The sequence below is a fragment of the Indicator indicator genome, chromosome 5 (assembly GCF_027791375.1).
Source record: "Indicator indicator isolate 239-I01 chromosome 5, UM_Iind_1.1, whole genome shotgun sequence".
Taxonomy (NCBI): Eukaryota; Metazoa; Chordata; class Aves; order Piciformes; family Indicatoridae; genus Indicator; species Indicator indicator.
The window spans coordinates 38,915,941-38,932,253 of record NC_072014.1 but is presented as its reverse complement, the minus strand read 5'-3'; the positions used below and the strand labels follow the sequence as shown (position 1 = coordinate 38,932,253).

At 44.1% G+C, this 16,313-nt stretch overlaps 1 protein-coding gene across 1 annotated transcript in view; it reads left to right on the top strand.

The window, feature by feature from the left end:
- Positions 1 to 4,829: 4,829 nt before the first annotated feature.
- RIF1 (replication timing regulatory factor 1) overlaps positions 4,830 to 16,313 on the top strand; it is a 39,269-nt gene continuing 27,785 nt past the window's right edge. The window contains exons 1-10 of the mRNA XM_054381267.1: positions 4,830 to 4,936; positions 6,301 to 6,379; positions 7,829 to 7,925; positions 8,934 to 9,064; positions 9,745 to 9,839; positions 12,169 to 12,358; positions 13,634 to 13,726; positions 13,816 to 13,954; positions 15,561 to 15,712; positions 16,163 to 16,286. Of these exons, the coding sequence (XP_054237242.1) occupies positions 4,830 to 4,936; positions 6,301 to 6,379; positions 7,829 to 7,925; positions 8,934 to 9,064; positions 9,745 to 9,839; positions 12,169 to 12,358; positions 13,634 to 13,726; positions 13,816 to 13,954; positions 15,561 to 15,712; positions 16,163 to 16,286 (1,207 nt within the window). The remainder of the gene's footprint in view (positions 4,937 to 6,300; positions 6,380 to 7,828; positions 7,926 to 8,933; positions 9,065 to 9,744; positions 9,840 to 12,168; positions 12,359 to 13,633; positions 13,727 to 13,815; positions 13,955 to 15,560; positions 15,713 to 16,162; positions 16,287 to 16,313) is intronic.

The following is a 16,313-nucleotide window of genomic DNA, read 5'->3' as shown; positions in this document are numbered from 1 at the left end:
CTAACTCATTTTCCTGAACTCAAAAGGCTTTTCCAGTAATCTTATTTTTAAGATACATAAATTCATCCTGTGGCTGGCCCATGTAATTGTCCAAAGTCAAAAGCTGGGGAGCAACATAAACAGCACAGAATCAATGAGACCATCATCATAATTTCATTGTCAGATGAGGCAGAAACTGCACAAACAATTTTGTCAGGGTTTCCTCATCTAAAGATCATAGAATCATGGAATGTTAGGGGTTGCAAGGGACCTCTGGAGATCATCCAGTCCAACTCCCCTGCCAAAGCAGGATCACCTAAGGCAGGTCACACAGGAATGCATCCAGATGGGTTTTGAAAGTCTCCAGAGAAGGAGACTCCACAACCTCTCTGGGCAGCCTGCTCCAGGGCTCCAGCACCCCCACAATAAAGAGGTTTCTCCTGGGTTCCAGGTTGTAACTGTTGTTCCTTGTCCTGTTACTGGGAACCACTGAAAAGAGCCTGGCACCTTCATCTTCACCCCCACCCTTCAGATATTTATAGACATTGATAAGATCCCCTCTCAGCTTTCTTTCCTCCAGACTGAACAGCCCCAGGTGTCTCAGTTTTTCTTCACAGGAGAGGTGTTCAAGTCCCTTCATCATCCTCCTAACTCTCCACTGACTCTCCAGCAGATCCCTGTCTGAAATCAGGGAGCCCAAAACTGGACAGAGTATCCCAGGTGTGTTCTCAGCAGGCCAGAGCAGAGGGGGAGGAGAACCTCCCTAGACCTGCAGGACGCACTGCTCCTGATGCACCCCAGGACACCATTGGCCCTCCTGGCCACAAGGCCACATTGCTGGTCATTGAGATGTTCATAACTGAGATGTTCATGTCCTTTAATTTCTGTGATTTCACTTAGCAAAGAATCAAACAAAAGACTTTGTAATGATAGTAAAGCAGGTGGGCTGAAGCAGTGGGATCTACCAGCAACTCCCTTCAGAAGATCCTGTCAAGGTGCTGTATGCTGTTTACACGGGTTTTAAGAAGACTACCATTTGAGTTGATGAACAGAAATCATTCTCCATGTGTCTTAACCACAGTTTAAACTCCTCAGTTTGAAGCAGCATTAAAGCTACCTCTGTTTTAATAATGTGTCGAGTTTCCAGTGGATTCTTTTTGTTACTTGGCAACATTTGGGACTTTGAAAGATTTTTCTTGCTTTAAAGCAGTAAATAAGTTGGAAGAGTTTCTTTTTTCTTTTTGCTCTGAATGTTTTCCTGACCTCTGATCAGCTCACTGAGAATCTTACTCTGAATTATTTTCTCTTTGGAGCATTTAAAGCCACGTTGGACAAGGCTTTGAGCAATCTGGTCTAGTGGAAGCTGTTCCTGTCCATGGCAAGAAGGTTAAAGTACATGGTCATAGAATCATTTAGGCTGGAAAAGACCTTCAAGATCATCGAGTCCAACCATTAACTCTGCTCTATCAAGTCCACCACTAAGCCATATCCCCAAACACCATGTCCTTTCCAACCTAACTCTCTGGTTCTATGACTGTGAGGTTCTCAGAAATAGTTTTGTACATGAGGAGGAGGAACTTAAGCTAATCAGACCCACCTTTGCTTTATTCTAATCATCAGTTCTATATATTCTTTGATCTTTTGTTGTTGTATCATTTCACTGTTTTACAAGGGCTTGTGGAGATAGGACAAGAGGGAATGGATTGAAGCTGGAAGGAGGGAGATTTAGGCTGGACATGTGGAAGAAATTATTTCCAATGAAGGGTGGTGAGACACTGGAACAGGTTGCCCAGGGAACATGTAGATGCCCCCTCCCTGGAGGTGTTCAAGGCCAGGCTGGATGACGCCTTGAGCAACCTGGGCTGGTGGAAGGTGTCCCTGCCCATAGCAAGGGGTTTGGAACTAGATGATCTTGAAGGTCCTTTCTAATTCAAACCATTCCCTGAATCTATGAATCTCTATAATCCTGCTTCCTGGTTGTGTTGGAGATCAATATTGCAGCTAGCACCGCAGCTTCTCTGTTCCCATCACTTTGTTCACACTTCATGGGAGCACCAGGAAACAAAGTTCCTATCGCTGCTTTAATGGGATCAAGCTGCAGCTCAAATCTGCTTTTTAATCCTGCCACCTCGTGGGCTGAATAAAGCTCTTCATGTCCTCCTGATATAAAATGTCATCCCAGTTCTCCAGGAGCAGTCTGGGAGGGAGATTGTTGGATCAGAACTAAAGGGCGTACAGGAAATATCTGCCTGCCTGGAAATTCCCATGGAGCCAGAGGGCTGATGCCGTGCGGGGAAGAATTTCCAGAATCATGGAAGCATAGAATGGTAGGGATTGCAAGGGACCTCTGGAGATCATCCAGTCCAATACCCCTGCCAAAGCAGGATCACCTAGGACAGGTCACACAGGAATGCATCCATGTGGGTTTTGAAAGTCTCCAGAGAAGGAGACTCCACAACCTCTTTGGGCAGCCTGCTCTAGGGCTCCAGCACCATCACAACTAAGAAGTTTCTCCTCATGTTGAGGTGGAACTTCCTGGGTTCCAGGTTGTACCTGTTATTCCTTGTCCTGTCACTGAGTACCACCAAAAAGAGCCTGGCCCCTTCATCTGGACACCCACCCTTCAGATATAAATCTAAACATTGATAAGATCCCCTCTCAGAACAGACACTCCTGCTAAGCATCCTCAGTGTGGGTGACTGAGAAAGAAAGCCTCAGCCATTTAAGGAAGTCTGCTCAGACCTCCTTTTACCCCTCAGAAATTGAGTTTCTCCACCCTTCAGATTTGCTGTCACCTCTGTCATTTCATGTTGCAGCCATAAACGCTCTGAGGTGATCCACACATCCATCACTCATCCCCACATCCATCACTCATCCTCACTTAGGGGCTTTACCACGAGGTAGGATATCCCATGTACAGCTAAATATTGACATTTCCCACCCACAGATGATGGTGGTGAATGTTGAGCAGCGCTTGGTGGTGCAGCCAGGATGGGAAGTGAAGACACTGAGCATTTTCTGTTGCACTTAATTTTCCCCACCATTCAAGGAACCCCACACATACTTGGGGAGCTTCCATTAAATGGCCATTAAAAAAAAAAAAAAACAACCAACTGGAAATGGCTGCAGAGCTACATATTTCCTATACACATGGGAATGTTGGTCAACACCTGGCTAAAGATGAGCCAGTTTGTGGTCAAGAAGGTTAACAGCATCCTGGCTTGGGTCAGCAATAGTGTGGCCAGCAGGACCAAAGTAGAGATTCACCTCCTGTATTGGGCAGCGGTGAGGTCACACCTTGAATTCTAAGTTCAGTTTTGGGCCACATTTTGACTACTGGGTTCAGTTTTGGGCCCCTCACTGATGAAAGGTTAAAAATTAAAACAAACAAGCAAAAATGTATCTCACCAGACCAAGCTTTGGGAAGAGACAATAGGCTGAAGTGCCCTGTGGAAGACAACGCTGCTCTGTTCCAAAACAGAGAAGGAAAAAGAAACAAGGGGACCTTTAAGGAAGGAACAAGGAGATTCCCCTGACCCTGAGCCCACAAGAACTGCTCAGATTGTGTCCTTTAAATGTGCAAAACACACCTCCAGGACTTAAGTTACCCACCTCTGAGTAAAGACCCCTACTCACTGAGTAGGAGCAGTGCATTCAAAATACACTGCACTTTTAAATCAAGGCAAACAAAGACCTGCCCAATGGTTATCAAGTAGGAGCTTATATTCTAAGTAGGGGTGTTTGTGTGTCCCTAAGAGCATAAATATAGTATTTACCTGTAAATACTCATGCTAGCTTTGTAAATTATTGCCTACCACCCATTTCTCTGCAGAATTGGAATAAACCAAAAGACTCTAAGTGTTAATTCCTCTTTGCACACTAGGTAAAGAGCCCAGATTTGGGAAAACATCACTCTGAGGACATTGAGCTACTGGAGCATGTCCCAGGAAGGGCAATGAAGCTGGTGAAGGGTCTGGAGGACAGGTCTGGTGAGGAGCAGCTGATGGTTGTTCAACTCTAAGAGAAGGCTGAGGGGAGACCTCATGGCTCTCTACAACAGCCTGAAAGGAGGCTGGAGCCAGGTGGTGGTTGTCCCCTTCTCCCAAGGAACCTCAGGTTGTGCCACAGGTTGGACATGAGGAACAATTTCTTCCTCCAAAGGGTTGTCAAGCCCTGGCCCAGGCTGCCCAGGGCAGTGGTGCAGTCCCTATCCCTGGAGGGGCTTCAAAGCCATGCAGACGTGGTGCTGAGGGCCCTGGTTTAACGGTGACCTGGCAGTGCTAGGTTAATGGTTGGACTGGATGACCTTAAAAGCCTTTTCCAACCAAACCGATTCTGTGACGGTACAATGTCACAGCACAGACGCCTACACTCAGGTCTTAAGGAACGTCAGGTTTATGCCGGTAGGTTTCTGCAGAGCTGGAGTTCAACTGCCCAGCTCCGGGAGGCCTAGAGATTATCTTCCAACGACCAACAAAGGACCTGTAAACCGAAGAGGGCTGCCGGCAGGACCCACAGCCCCAGCCATGAGCACCGCTCAGCTCCCACCGGCGGCGACGAACGCCTCTTCGCGCGCGCCTGCCGCCCGCCCGCCGCCGCCTCCACCAATCCGCCGCACGGGGCGGTGCGCAGCGGGCGCGGGAATCCATCCATCGCTCGGCGCTCTACCGCGCGACGTTCTGCGGCTCGGCCTCCGGGCACCGCCTGCCTCGCGCTGCCATTGGCTGGGCTGGCCGCAGCCCGGGCTCGAGCGCCGCCAGTCCCGCCCGTCGCCATCTTAGCCCGGGAACACGGTGAGGGGTGAGCGGCGCCTGGGCTGGCGGCGGTGGGCTGCCCGCTCGCCCGCTACCATGAGCGCTTCCGCCGCCGCTTCCAGCCTGCAGCCTCTGCTGGAAACCCTGGAGGACTTATCCGCTCCGCCGGCGGATCTTACCGACGCGCACCTCACGATCGTCAAGTGAGCGCCGGCCGCGATCACCTCCTCTGGGGCAACGTGTGGGGATGGGGGAGGCCTGCGGTGGCCGAGGGAGTTGCGGCCGCCCTCGGACCATGTGGCTCCCCGGGAGTTTGGTGGGGGTGCAGGGGTACGCTCTATGCAGGCCAGGCCCGCTGGGCTCGGCCCGCGTGGTCAGGGAAGGGTGAGCCCCGGGGGAAGGGAAGCTTCTGCCCGGGCTGGAGTTGGGGCGCTTGCGGGGGGCTGCCTGGCCGCGGGGAATGTGCCAGCCGGGACGGAGGGAGGCTTTTCGGTGTCTGCTCATCCAGCAATCTCTCCCTGTGCATTTCTTGGGGCAACGGCAGAGGTAGATGCAGGAATAGTGGGGAAATCGTAACTTTTTTTTCGACTTGCATTTCAGCTTCATGATTGGCAAGCTTAGGTTTGTTGCGTTTTGGGGTTTTTTTGGAATGATGGTGTCTTCTCTTAATTGCATTAGTTTCTGAAAGGGGCTATTTAAAGTTCTGCTTTTACCTGGATCTTTCGAATTTGTTAGCATATGCACGATCTCTTTTCATCAGTACCTCCTCGAGTTCCTGCCTCTCCGTTTTGTGGTAACTTTAAAGCTATAACTGCTTTGATAACCAACGATACTGAGCATACACCGTAAGGTTTTGCAGATTTCTGGTAATAACTGACAGAAAGTCCTAACTTGAAGGTAGCATTAAGAAGACGTTTCACGAGGTTTTCTTCTGGATGGTTGCACTTTATATGGTGGGGTTGTGCTGTGTGAAACTGATGGTTAACGTTTTATGGGAGAAGTGCAGGGTTTTTTCTGCATGGATATTCAGAAACGTGCAAAGTCATCACTGCTAGATGTCAAACCAGAATTTTCCTGGTATGGGGAGCCTGCATTCCACAACTGCTTCAGAGGAATGTACTTTTTAAACTTTCCAGAGAACTAGAGGAGCTAATCTGATTTTTTTTTTTTTTTTTAGTCATTTGAAGTTTGTGTAATTGATTCTGTGATTTCTGTGGAAGTCTGTGATTCTGAATTGACAAAACAAATTAAAGCCTTTCAGGGTTCTTTTTATCCTCCATAAGCACAAAAGGAGTCATTAATCACTTATTTTTTTCCTACTATAATAGGACCTGCGTGCTTTATAACATAATGTTTTGCTGATGTGTCAGGTAACTGCTGAGCGGTGGCTTTGCCCTGTAACTTCCTCAGTTAGTGTTGTGTTATGACTTGTTACCATGTTTTAGCTAGCTAGGGAAAGAAGTGCTTCTATGTTAGCAAGTGAGTTACGCTTAGAAATTTAAAGTTATGTCAGTCACAACATGTTTAACCTGTGGATTTTGCTTGGTTTCCTTTCTGCTGCTTCAAGTCGCTTGACTGGTGAGGAAAGCAAACAATTCACTGCAAATGTCAGAAAACACTTTCCTCGGCTTTGCAAAGTGTTCAAGGTATGTCTTTTTGGTTTGATTTTCTACACTTCGGTGAACAAAGATGAGTTGAGATGGCCAGAGTTACGGTGGCCACTGTAGGACTTGAGTTTGAGTTTATTTAATGAGAGCTGTTGGAGCGAGTCCAGAGGAGGGCCACAAAGATTATCCAAGGGGTGGAGCACCTCTGCTACGAGGACAGGCTGAGGGAGCTGGGGGTGTTCAGCCTGCAGAAGGGAAGGCTCTGGGGAGACCGAATATCAGGCTTCTAATACCTGAAGGGGGCCTATATGAAGGATGGAAGGAGACTGTTTGCAAAGGCCTGCAGTGATAGGACAAGGAGCAATGGCTTCAAACTAAAGAGTAGATTTAGATTGGATATTAGGAACAAGTTCGTTACCATAAGGGTAGTGGAACGCAGGAACAGGTTGCCCAGGAAGATGGCTGGGGCCTCGTCCCTGGAGATATTCAAGGTGAGGCTTGACAGGGCTCTGGGCAACCTGATCTAGTTGAGGATGTCCCTGCTGACTGCAGAGGGGGTTGGATTAGATGATCTTTGGAGGTCCCTTCCAACCCAGACTGTTCTGTGATTCTGTGACCTTATAGCTACCTTCCAGTACCTGAATGGATCCTACAGAAAGTCTGGAGAGGGACTTCTCTTCAGTGTGTCTAGCAGCAGGACAAGGGGGAATGCTTTTAAGCTGAGGCAGGGTAGGGTTAGACTGGATCTTAGGAAGAAGCTCTTCAGTACTAGGGTGGTGAGACTCTGGAATGGGTTTCCCAGGGAGGTTGTGAATGCCTCCTCCCTGGAGGTGTTCAAGGCCAGGCCGAGTCTAATTAAGAGGCATTCCTCCCCATGTCAGGGAGGTTGGAGTAGATGATCTCCAAGGTTCCTTCCAACCTAAGCCATTCTCTGAATTCAAGCTGGTGATGTGGCAGTCAGTGTTTGTTGTTAAAATACATCTCAGAATTGCTACAGAAAAAATAAAATACAGGGTCTTGGATGTATTCAGGCAGTGTTATGCAGCCGAAGCTGATCTTCCAGCCAGAAAAGATACAGTGTGTTGCTTTTGCCTTTAGAAAAACAGTTTGGGGATTTGGAATATGCAGCAACTATAAAATTCTTTTGAAGATTAGTGTAGAGACCATTCCTTTTTCTCTTTGCTTCAGGTGTTTGAAAACAATTGGCGAGTCAAGCGACAGCACATAAGCAAAGAAATAAAGAACCTTACATGTTTAGATCTTAATGCAGTAGAGATGTCTAAATTAGAGAGTGAAAATGTCTTGAGAAGCTCAGATTGATTTGAAGTGTGTGTAATCAGGAAGGGTTTCCTACAAGGGTTGATTTGTCATCAAGTGTTTTCTTTTGAGAGCTCTCTTCATGAAGCAGGAGTGTTTATATGAAGACAACACTTCACAACTACTCCTGTCAACTGACAATGTATTTGTATTGGGTTTTTTTCCTTTCAGGCACATATTTCTAATCAAAACTCAGAGCTGAATAATGCAGCATTGCAGGCATTGGGATTCTGTGTTTTTAATTCAAGCATTGTATCTGAATTATCAGGTAAGAAAACCAACCTCAGTGTGGATGCTGATAATGTGTGTGTGTGTGTGTATATATATGTTCTTATGCTCAATTTTTCAGCGTCTGCTTTCCTAGATGCCAAACTCAGCTTGCTTTACACATCTATAATAATGTCTATGTGGTCTCTTTCCTTTCCCCTGTATTTTTTTTTTAAACCATTTGATAAATTACAGACAATTTTGTTAGAGAATGTCAGGTTTCAGAAATGAAAGCAGTGGAGAGTTAAGGAGGGAGCACAAAAACCATGTACTCTTGGTTGAGGAAAAGAGTGTAAGTGAGTTTGTTTCCTAGATAATGAGATCCTTTAAGAAAGCAGGCTTCATTAGCTTTGAATTGTAAAGGAATACAGGATTTCTCCATCTGTCTTCCCAGTTGCATGCAAGTGATCTGTTGGCCTAATTATTTTTTTTCTTCAGTATTAAGCTTCTTGTTGCCTCAGTTACAGCTTTAATAAAGCTTCTTGTAGACCCTAAGATGAATTTATGGATGGCAGCACAGCAGGGAAGTTGACCAAAGTGCTGCTAAACTTACTTGAAATCCAAGAAGTTTTGAATGATTAAATGTTTAATATTAGTTATTTTTGGTAAAATTGTCTTCTAGTTTAATGGTTTCATTTAAAAGTACTGTAGGTGAACTGTATGGATACAGTTTGAGCTTTTTTGCCAAAAAAGTTGTCTTTATCTTGTTCTTTGGGACATTAGACTAAAGGAGCAAGTCTGGAGGAGGACACAACATGGGAAACCTCTGCTGTGAGACCAGGCTGAGAGAGTTGGGCTTGTTCAGCCTGAAAAGAGAAGGTTCCAGGGAGACCTTCTGGTGGCCTTTCAGTGCTTAAAGCGCTGATGAGAAAGCTGGGGACAGACTTTTGAGCAGGGCCTGTTGTGACAGGATGAGGGGTAATAGTTCATACTAAAAAAGGGAGATTCAGACTGGAGAGAAGGAAGGGTATGTTGAAACAGATTTGAACCCTGCATGTTCTGCTTGCAGCAACTGAAATCCGAGACCTGCTGTCAGAGGTGACCAGTGTTGCTGTCAAAGCTTCAGACAAAAACACTCGCACTCGGGCACTTTGGGTGATCTCTAAGCAGACGTTTCCTTCTGAAATTGTTCAAAAGGAGGTAGGTTTCTTCACTTCTTTCTTTGGGTGACCTGATTTCACAAGGCAAACAAGGCTTGTCTGATCTTTCTCACTCCCTACTCAGTAGCTTTTCAATCCAAAGGTTGTTTTCCGCTAGCTTGACAGCCAAGTTTAGGACCGAGGTTGTGGGAAATACTTTGAAGGACAGCTACAGGAAAAAGAGCTAAGAAAGTATTGCTTCTCTGTAAAGCACCATAGGGCAAAAATCCCAGAATCCCAGCATGGTAGGCATAGGCATTGGAAGGGACTTCTGGAGATCAGTCAATTCAACCCCTCTGCTGAAGCAGAGGCACCCACAGGAGCTTGCCCAGCATCACAATGTCCAGGTGTGATCTCTCCAGAGAAGGAGACTTCACAACCTCTCTGGGCAGCCTGCTCCAGGGTTCCAGCACCCTCACCGAACAAGTTTCTCCTCATCTTCAGATGGAACCTCCTGTGTTCCAGTTTGTGCCCATTGTCCTGTCTCTGGGCATTACTGACAAGAGTCTGGCCCTGTCCTCTTGCTCCTCACCCTTTAGATAGTGCTCCAGTTTTATCAGAGCTCTAACCTTAAAACTAAACCGAGCACAATCCAAACACATTCTTGGGAAATAAAATCTTCTAATTCCTTACAGAAATACTTCTCTTTAGGTGCTCACTCTGATGTTGTTCTCTCTTCAGGTGTCCAATATTATTTCTACCTTGGAAACAATCTTTACTAAAGGGGATTTACAGTCTTCAGTGGTTGAATATGAAGCACTAAATGTTATTATACGGTATGTTCACTGCAAGATTAAGCTGTTAAAACAGTTGCTTGGTGTTTTGGGACAACACTTGAAACAAAATCTTTGTAGCACTAAATATAGTAAACAAAAACAATGAGTGCTCTTTGAAGTGTTGAATACCTTGAAGACTTTTCCTACAGTGTTTTGCTTTACAGACAGTAGAACAGAGTGAAATTGTGTGAGCTGATAACTTTCTCTTTGCAAGTGGTTCTCTCGAAATAATGATAATAAACCAATTAATTTTGGCACAAAGTGGTCAATATTCAGCTAAACCTTTATTGCTTTCATTTTTAATGCCTGGGTAGGAATTAGTTCCAGAGTCTTGGGCACTTCAAGTCATGTTCTTACATTCTAGCATTTGTTTTCATGACCTACCTGGCTGAGAAGCTCAGATATTTGGGGTTTATCTTAAAGCCTCTCTGTGGTGCTTTACAAATTTTACTGCAGTGTTTTTCTCAGGCTTCTGTGTAATTACAAAGGGAGCTTTTCAGGGCCAATAATAAGAGTGTGATTGATTGATTTATTTGTTTTGGTTTGGTTTTGTCAGTGCTAGAATAGTCAAATTGTATCTTAACTTAGTACCAATTGAATTTCTTAGCCAATATATTGAATCATAGAATGGTAGGGATTGGAAAGGTCTTCTGGAGATGATCCAGTCCCATCCCCCTGCCAAGGCAGGTTCATCTAGAGAAGGTCACGCAGAAACATGTCCAGGAGTTGATATATATCTTCTTTACTTTAAGTTTTGCATCTGGTTTGAACTGCAAATCCCTTTTAAAGTGAGATAGCTAAAGCAGTAATTAGTTCTTCATTTTCTCTAGTACATCTATTTTTTGAAGCAGAGAAGTTGAATGTTAAAATTTACTTTAGCAACTTCTTTCACAGTAATTCCTCTCACAAGTCTGAGCTTCACTAGACTTTGTTTCTGGAAAAGGATGTACCAAGAGCAAGAGTTGTACCTGAACAGAATCTTTAAACAGGAGGGTCTCAGGATGATTGATGGCAGTAGTAAGACAAAACTTGTTGAGAAGTCTGGCTGTTGACAGATGGAATGGAAAATCTTTTAAGTATTGCTTGTCCTCTGGTTTTCATAGAATCACTTGAAAAACAGCAGTTTTCCTCAATATAGCAAACCCTTCTGGTTCCTCCAGGCTGATTTGAATATCTGCTGGGTGCTCCCATTTCTGAAAGCCTTTTTGTCTTCTGTGTGGGATGGTATAAACATAGTGCACAGTGTGACAAATTTTCCAACAGCTTGGTGAGAGAGGGATAAGATAAGAATGCTCAACTGGCCTAATGTATGTTGAATCTGTGCAATCCTGTGAATCTCTGCAATTCTGCTTCAGGGTTTGGGTTCTTCAGAAGCAGACATTTATTGTTTCTGGCCCACAGAACCTGTGAGAGCTGCTCTGGGCTGCTAAGAACACATCAGGGCAGCTTGATGACCAAACTTTGTACTTGGTCACTTGTAAGGAAGTAATAGTTTGTGCAGGCTCTCAGTTCAGCTCTTTTGACCAAAAACTTGTGGTAGAGAGGGCAGCTAGAAGTGTCAGTCTGCTCTGCTTCTGGAGAAGCAGGACCAGGGAAGTGATTGTACCCCTCCACTCAGCACTGATGAGGTGAGTGCTTATGTAGGCACCTTGAGTGCTGGGTTCAGTTTTGGGCCACTCACTCCAAGAAGGATATTGAGGGCCTGCAGTGTGTCCAGAGAAGGACAACAGAGCTGCTGAAGGGTCTGGAGAACACGGCTGGTGAGGAGCAGCTGAGGGAATTGGGGTTGTTTAGTGTGGAGAAGAGGAGGCTGAGGGGGACCTCATTGCTCTCTACAACTCCCTGAAAGGAGGCTGGAGCCAGATGGAGGTTGGTCTTCCTAGTAAAAAGTGATAGGATGAGAGGAATCCACCTCAAGTTGCACCAGGAGAGTTTTAGGGTTGACAATAGAAGAAGCATCTTCACTAAAGGGTTCTCAAACTGGAACAGACTTCTTGGGGAGTTGGTGGAATCCCCACCTCTGGAGGTGCTTAAAAGAGGCAGAGATGTGGTCATGGTTGAGCACTGGACTTGGTAGAGTTAGCAATTGGTTGGACTTCATGGTCTTAAAGATCTTTTCCAACCAAAAGCGTTCTGTGATTTTAAGTTTATCTGAAATAACATTTCAGCATTGCAGCTTTAAGTGAACTGTCAAAATTAATTAGAAAAATAAGAAATAAAGTTGCTTAGAATGGTTTCCTGTAAATGTGTTGATTTTAGAGCATTTATTAACGATACCAAGATTATAATTGAGATTTGTAACACCTACATTTTTTTTTCTCTTATCTAGCTTAGTGGAGCAAACTCCAGCCCAGATGGGAGAAGAAGCTGTGAGGTGGGCAAAACTGATCATTCCTCTGGTTGTCCATTCCACTCACAAAGTGCAGTTACGAGGTGCCACTGCCCTGGAGATGGGCATGCCACTGCTGCTCCAGAAACAGCAGGAGGTGGCTGCTGTCACTGAGCACCTGATGACCACAGTAAGTGGAAATGCTGCCTTCTAGTGAATTGCTGGTTGCTTGGAGAGGTTTTACATTTTATTCTCAGCATAGGTAGTGAATTGACAACAACTTGACAGCAGTTTGGACAGCAAAATTAATGGAACTGCAACATAAATACAGGGCCAGTTGATTCTTGACAAGCAGTGGTTAGGAAAATAACTTGTCCTTCTAAGTGACCTGTCTTGATAGGATTAATCCACATCATTAAACTTCTATTGTCTCTTGGAGATGATTTACTCACTGAATGTCAAGGTTTAACCCCAGCTGACAATAAGCACCACGTAGCCACTTGCTCACTCATGCCCCCTGCTCAGTGGGATAAGGAGGAGAATTGTGGGGAAAACCAGTAAGAACAAGTTTCATAACTGAAATAAAATCCAATAATACTAATAAAAAGAAAAATAACAAAAAGAAATAAAACCCAGCAAGTGTTGCACAGTGTAGTTGCTCACCTGTCCCCAAGCAGCAATCAGCTCCCCTGGCCAGCTACCTCCCAGCTTATATGCATGACATCCTATGGTATGGAATATCCCTTTGGCTAGTTCGTGGCTTCCAGCTTTTTTGTGGACCTCTTTGCTGGCAGAGCACAGGGAACTGAACAAACCTTGACTTCGGATAAGGACTGCTTAGCAACAACTAAAACATCAGCATATTATCAACATCATCCTCCTGCTAAAACCAAAGCACAGTGCTGTGCCAGCTGCTAGGGAGAAGTTAACTTTATCCTAGCTGAAAGCAGGACACTGAACTAGAATCAGCAGAAATGGAAATGGATGTCACAGGCCTGAGAGTAAAGATGGAGACAGGAAAGTTCATTTGAGTACCTTAGCATTTTCCATGACTATTAAGTTTGCTCACCCTATTCAGCAGGAGTCCCTCCTGATGAAACTTTCGTGTTCTACTTCACTTCCAGCACTGTGAGCTCGTTTATTTTTCCTTATTCACTGTTGTTGTTTACAAACAAATCTCAAACAAGGTGTTTTTTCAGGGCCACAGTGTGGTTTGTATTGAGTTAGAGATGCTAGAGGTATTTGAGGACACAGAATTGGGTTTGTTGGTTGCTACTATTAGTGAAAACCAACCATAAACTTGACTAATTTAATCAAATGGTAGCAACAGTCAACTGATATACCAGCAGATATGCTAAGGTACAGAAAGGTAGCATAGTTGCAGGCTGGTTGTGTCTCCAGATACCAGTATGTAGAATACTTTGAATATGTTTCCTGTAGAAATTATGTTTCTTTCTATCTGCAGAAATTAATTTCAGAACTTCAGAAATTGTTCTCTACAAAAAATGAAACTTACGTGTTGAAATTGTGGCCACTGTTTGTCAAACTACTTGGAAAGGTAAGCAGGAAAAGCAGGAAAGAGGGGATTTTCAGGAGGGGATTTCTGATTAACATACATATCTTCATTCTGAATGTCTTCATCTTCAGGCTCTGCATCGTAGTGGCAGTTTTATCAACTCCTTGCTGCAGCTGGAGGAGCTGGGGTTTCGTAGTGGTTCACCAGTGGTAAAGAAAATAGCCTTCATTGCATGGAAGAGTCTAATAGATAATTTTGCTCTAAATCCAGGTAGATCAAAAAAGTTAAACCTGAATTGTTCTGACTGTTGTCCTGTTACATAACTGGAAGAGAATACTCTGTCTAGTGCTCAATGTTAGGGTACATACCACTGATACACACAAAGCATACCTCTGGTATATCCATAGTAGTGCATATCTATGTATATATAGTGGTATATGCTGTGTGCATATACAGCAGTAAAATTCAAGATACTGAGTCTTTTGGGTTGACTTTCTAAGGAAAAGTCACAGTTTGATCAGTAATTCTATCTTAATTCCTCTGCTCAGAGAAATCGCTTCATTAAAATGAAGAAAACTTTGCTTTGTGATGCTTTAGTTGATTCACAGCAAGGAAATAGAGACTAAAACATTCTGTTGATCTTGGTATTGACTCTGTGGATCAACTGGAGATGAGCAGTGTTTCAGGATTCCAGAGGTGTTTAAAAAAACAGTTTTGCTTTAGAGTTGCTTAAGTGTAAGTATACTTACTGAAGAGAAAGCTAAATGTGGATGTTTCTTAGTTTAGTTGAATTTGTCATTTGAATTTGGTTCCTATCTGGTCATTTGTTCTGATCATTAAAGAACAGAAGGCTCTGGGAAGACCTTAGAGCAGCCTTGCAGAATTTGAAGAGGTCACCAGGAGATCTGGAAAGAGACTTTTTCCACAGGCATGGAGAGACAGAACAAGGGGTGATGGCTTCAAAGTGAATGAAGCTGGATTTAGATGAGACATTAGTTGGAAATTCTTCCCCATGAGGGTGGTGAGGCCCTGGAACAGGTTGTCCAGAGAAGTTGTGGAGGCTCTGAGCCTGCAAGCGTTAATGGCCAAGTAGGATGAGGCATTGAGCAACCTGGTCTAGCAGATTTCCCTGCACATAGCAAGGGGTTGGAACAAGGTGAGCTGGAAGGTTCCTTCTAACCCCAACCATTCTATGATTGTTCCTTAGAATAGTTAATGAATTTAATCAGGAGATAAAACTCTCTCTGACCAGAATTGCACCAGGATTGCAATGTTGATTGAAACTGTGCGTGTTCCAGCGTGGCTACCAAAGCAGCTGTCAGCTATCCCTTACCAATCTTAAGTGGACAGGTTCTGATGCTGCTGAGCTGGCTCAAAGCTTTTTTCTCTTTGAACACTTGCATAGGCTTGGACAAACTTCTGTCCAGACATGCCATGCAACTTTTACCTCAGTGAGACAGGAAATGATTGTTTGTGGTCTCAAAATGCTGTTATTTAAGATCAGTCATTCTCATCCAGTGCTAATGCACAGAGATGTGAAATGTTGGGTTTTCTTTCCCTGTGGCAAATAGGACTCTTAACATAGCAAGAGTGAATTTCCTGCTTTTTTTTGTTAGTATTCTGGAGATTTCATTTCAGTTTTGGTACTGGAAAGAAATACTTGGTGTTTCCAGGGCTTTAGATAGCAGTTAGAACAGTAAAATAGCTTAAAGGTTGGTTTACTATAGATTTTAGGTTTGCAAATTGAATTTTAAGCTAAAATATTTAATGAAGAAACCAAATTGTTTAAAAACTTTTTGTGATCGTTGCTCTGTGATTAAATAATCATGTTGCTTAAAATACCTGCTTTTTGGTTTTTGTTTTTTTGATCTTCAAGATATCCTGTGCAGTGCTAAAAGGCTGAAACTGCTCATGCAACCACTGAGTTCCATCCATGTGAGAACAGAGGCATTGGCACTGACCAAGCTGGAGGTCTGGTGGTATTTACTCATGAGACTGGGTCCTCAGCTGCCTGCCAACTTTGAACAGGTAACACAGCTGGAAATGGAGCAACTTTCACTGTGCAAGTGTCTGCTTTGGGAGGTCAGGGGTAGGAAAATACACTGAAAAGATGAGAAAATGCTGAGATGCACAGAGAGAAAAATGTTTCAAGTATTTCAGTACTACTCATAACTGTAACAAACAATGTTTCTGTTAGGCTGCTTAATTTCATTAAACTTCAGGATGAGGAGTAAAGAAAATTACCTTTTTAGTATAGTTGGGTCATTCTAAGATGAGTTTTTGTTTACCTGTTTCCAGTTAATGTATCAAGATGGATATTTTAACACAGCATCTTAAAAATATGAACTAGAAATACCCAGAAGCTGAATCACTGATGCTGTGAGCAGCATCACAGTCTCCCTGATATTTGAAACATACTTTCCTCTGTGGCTTATGGCTTGTCATACCTGTTCTCACTGAGGTTTGGTGTCTTTGCAGGTTTGTGTACCATTAATCCAAAGTACTCTAAGTCTAGATTCTTCTTCTACTGCACTGCAAGGAACTCCCTCACGTGTACCAGCCAACCAAAGTTTAGCTTCAGCAACCCCTGCACAGAAATCAGGTATTAAAAAAAACATGAGCCTATTTC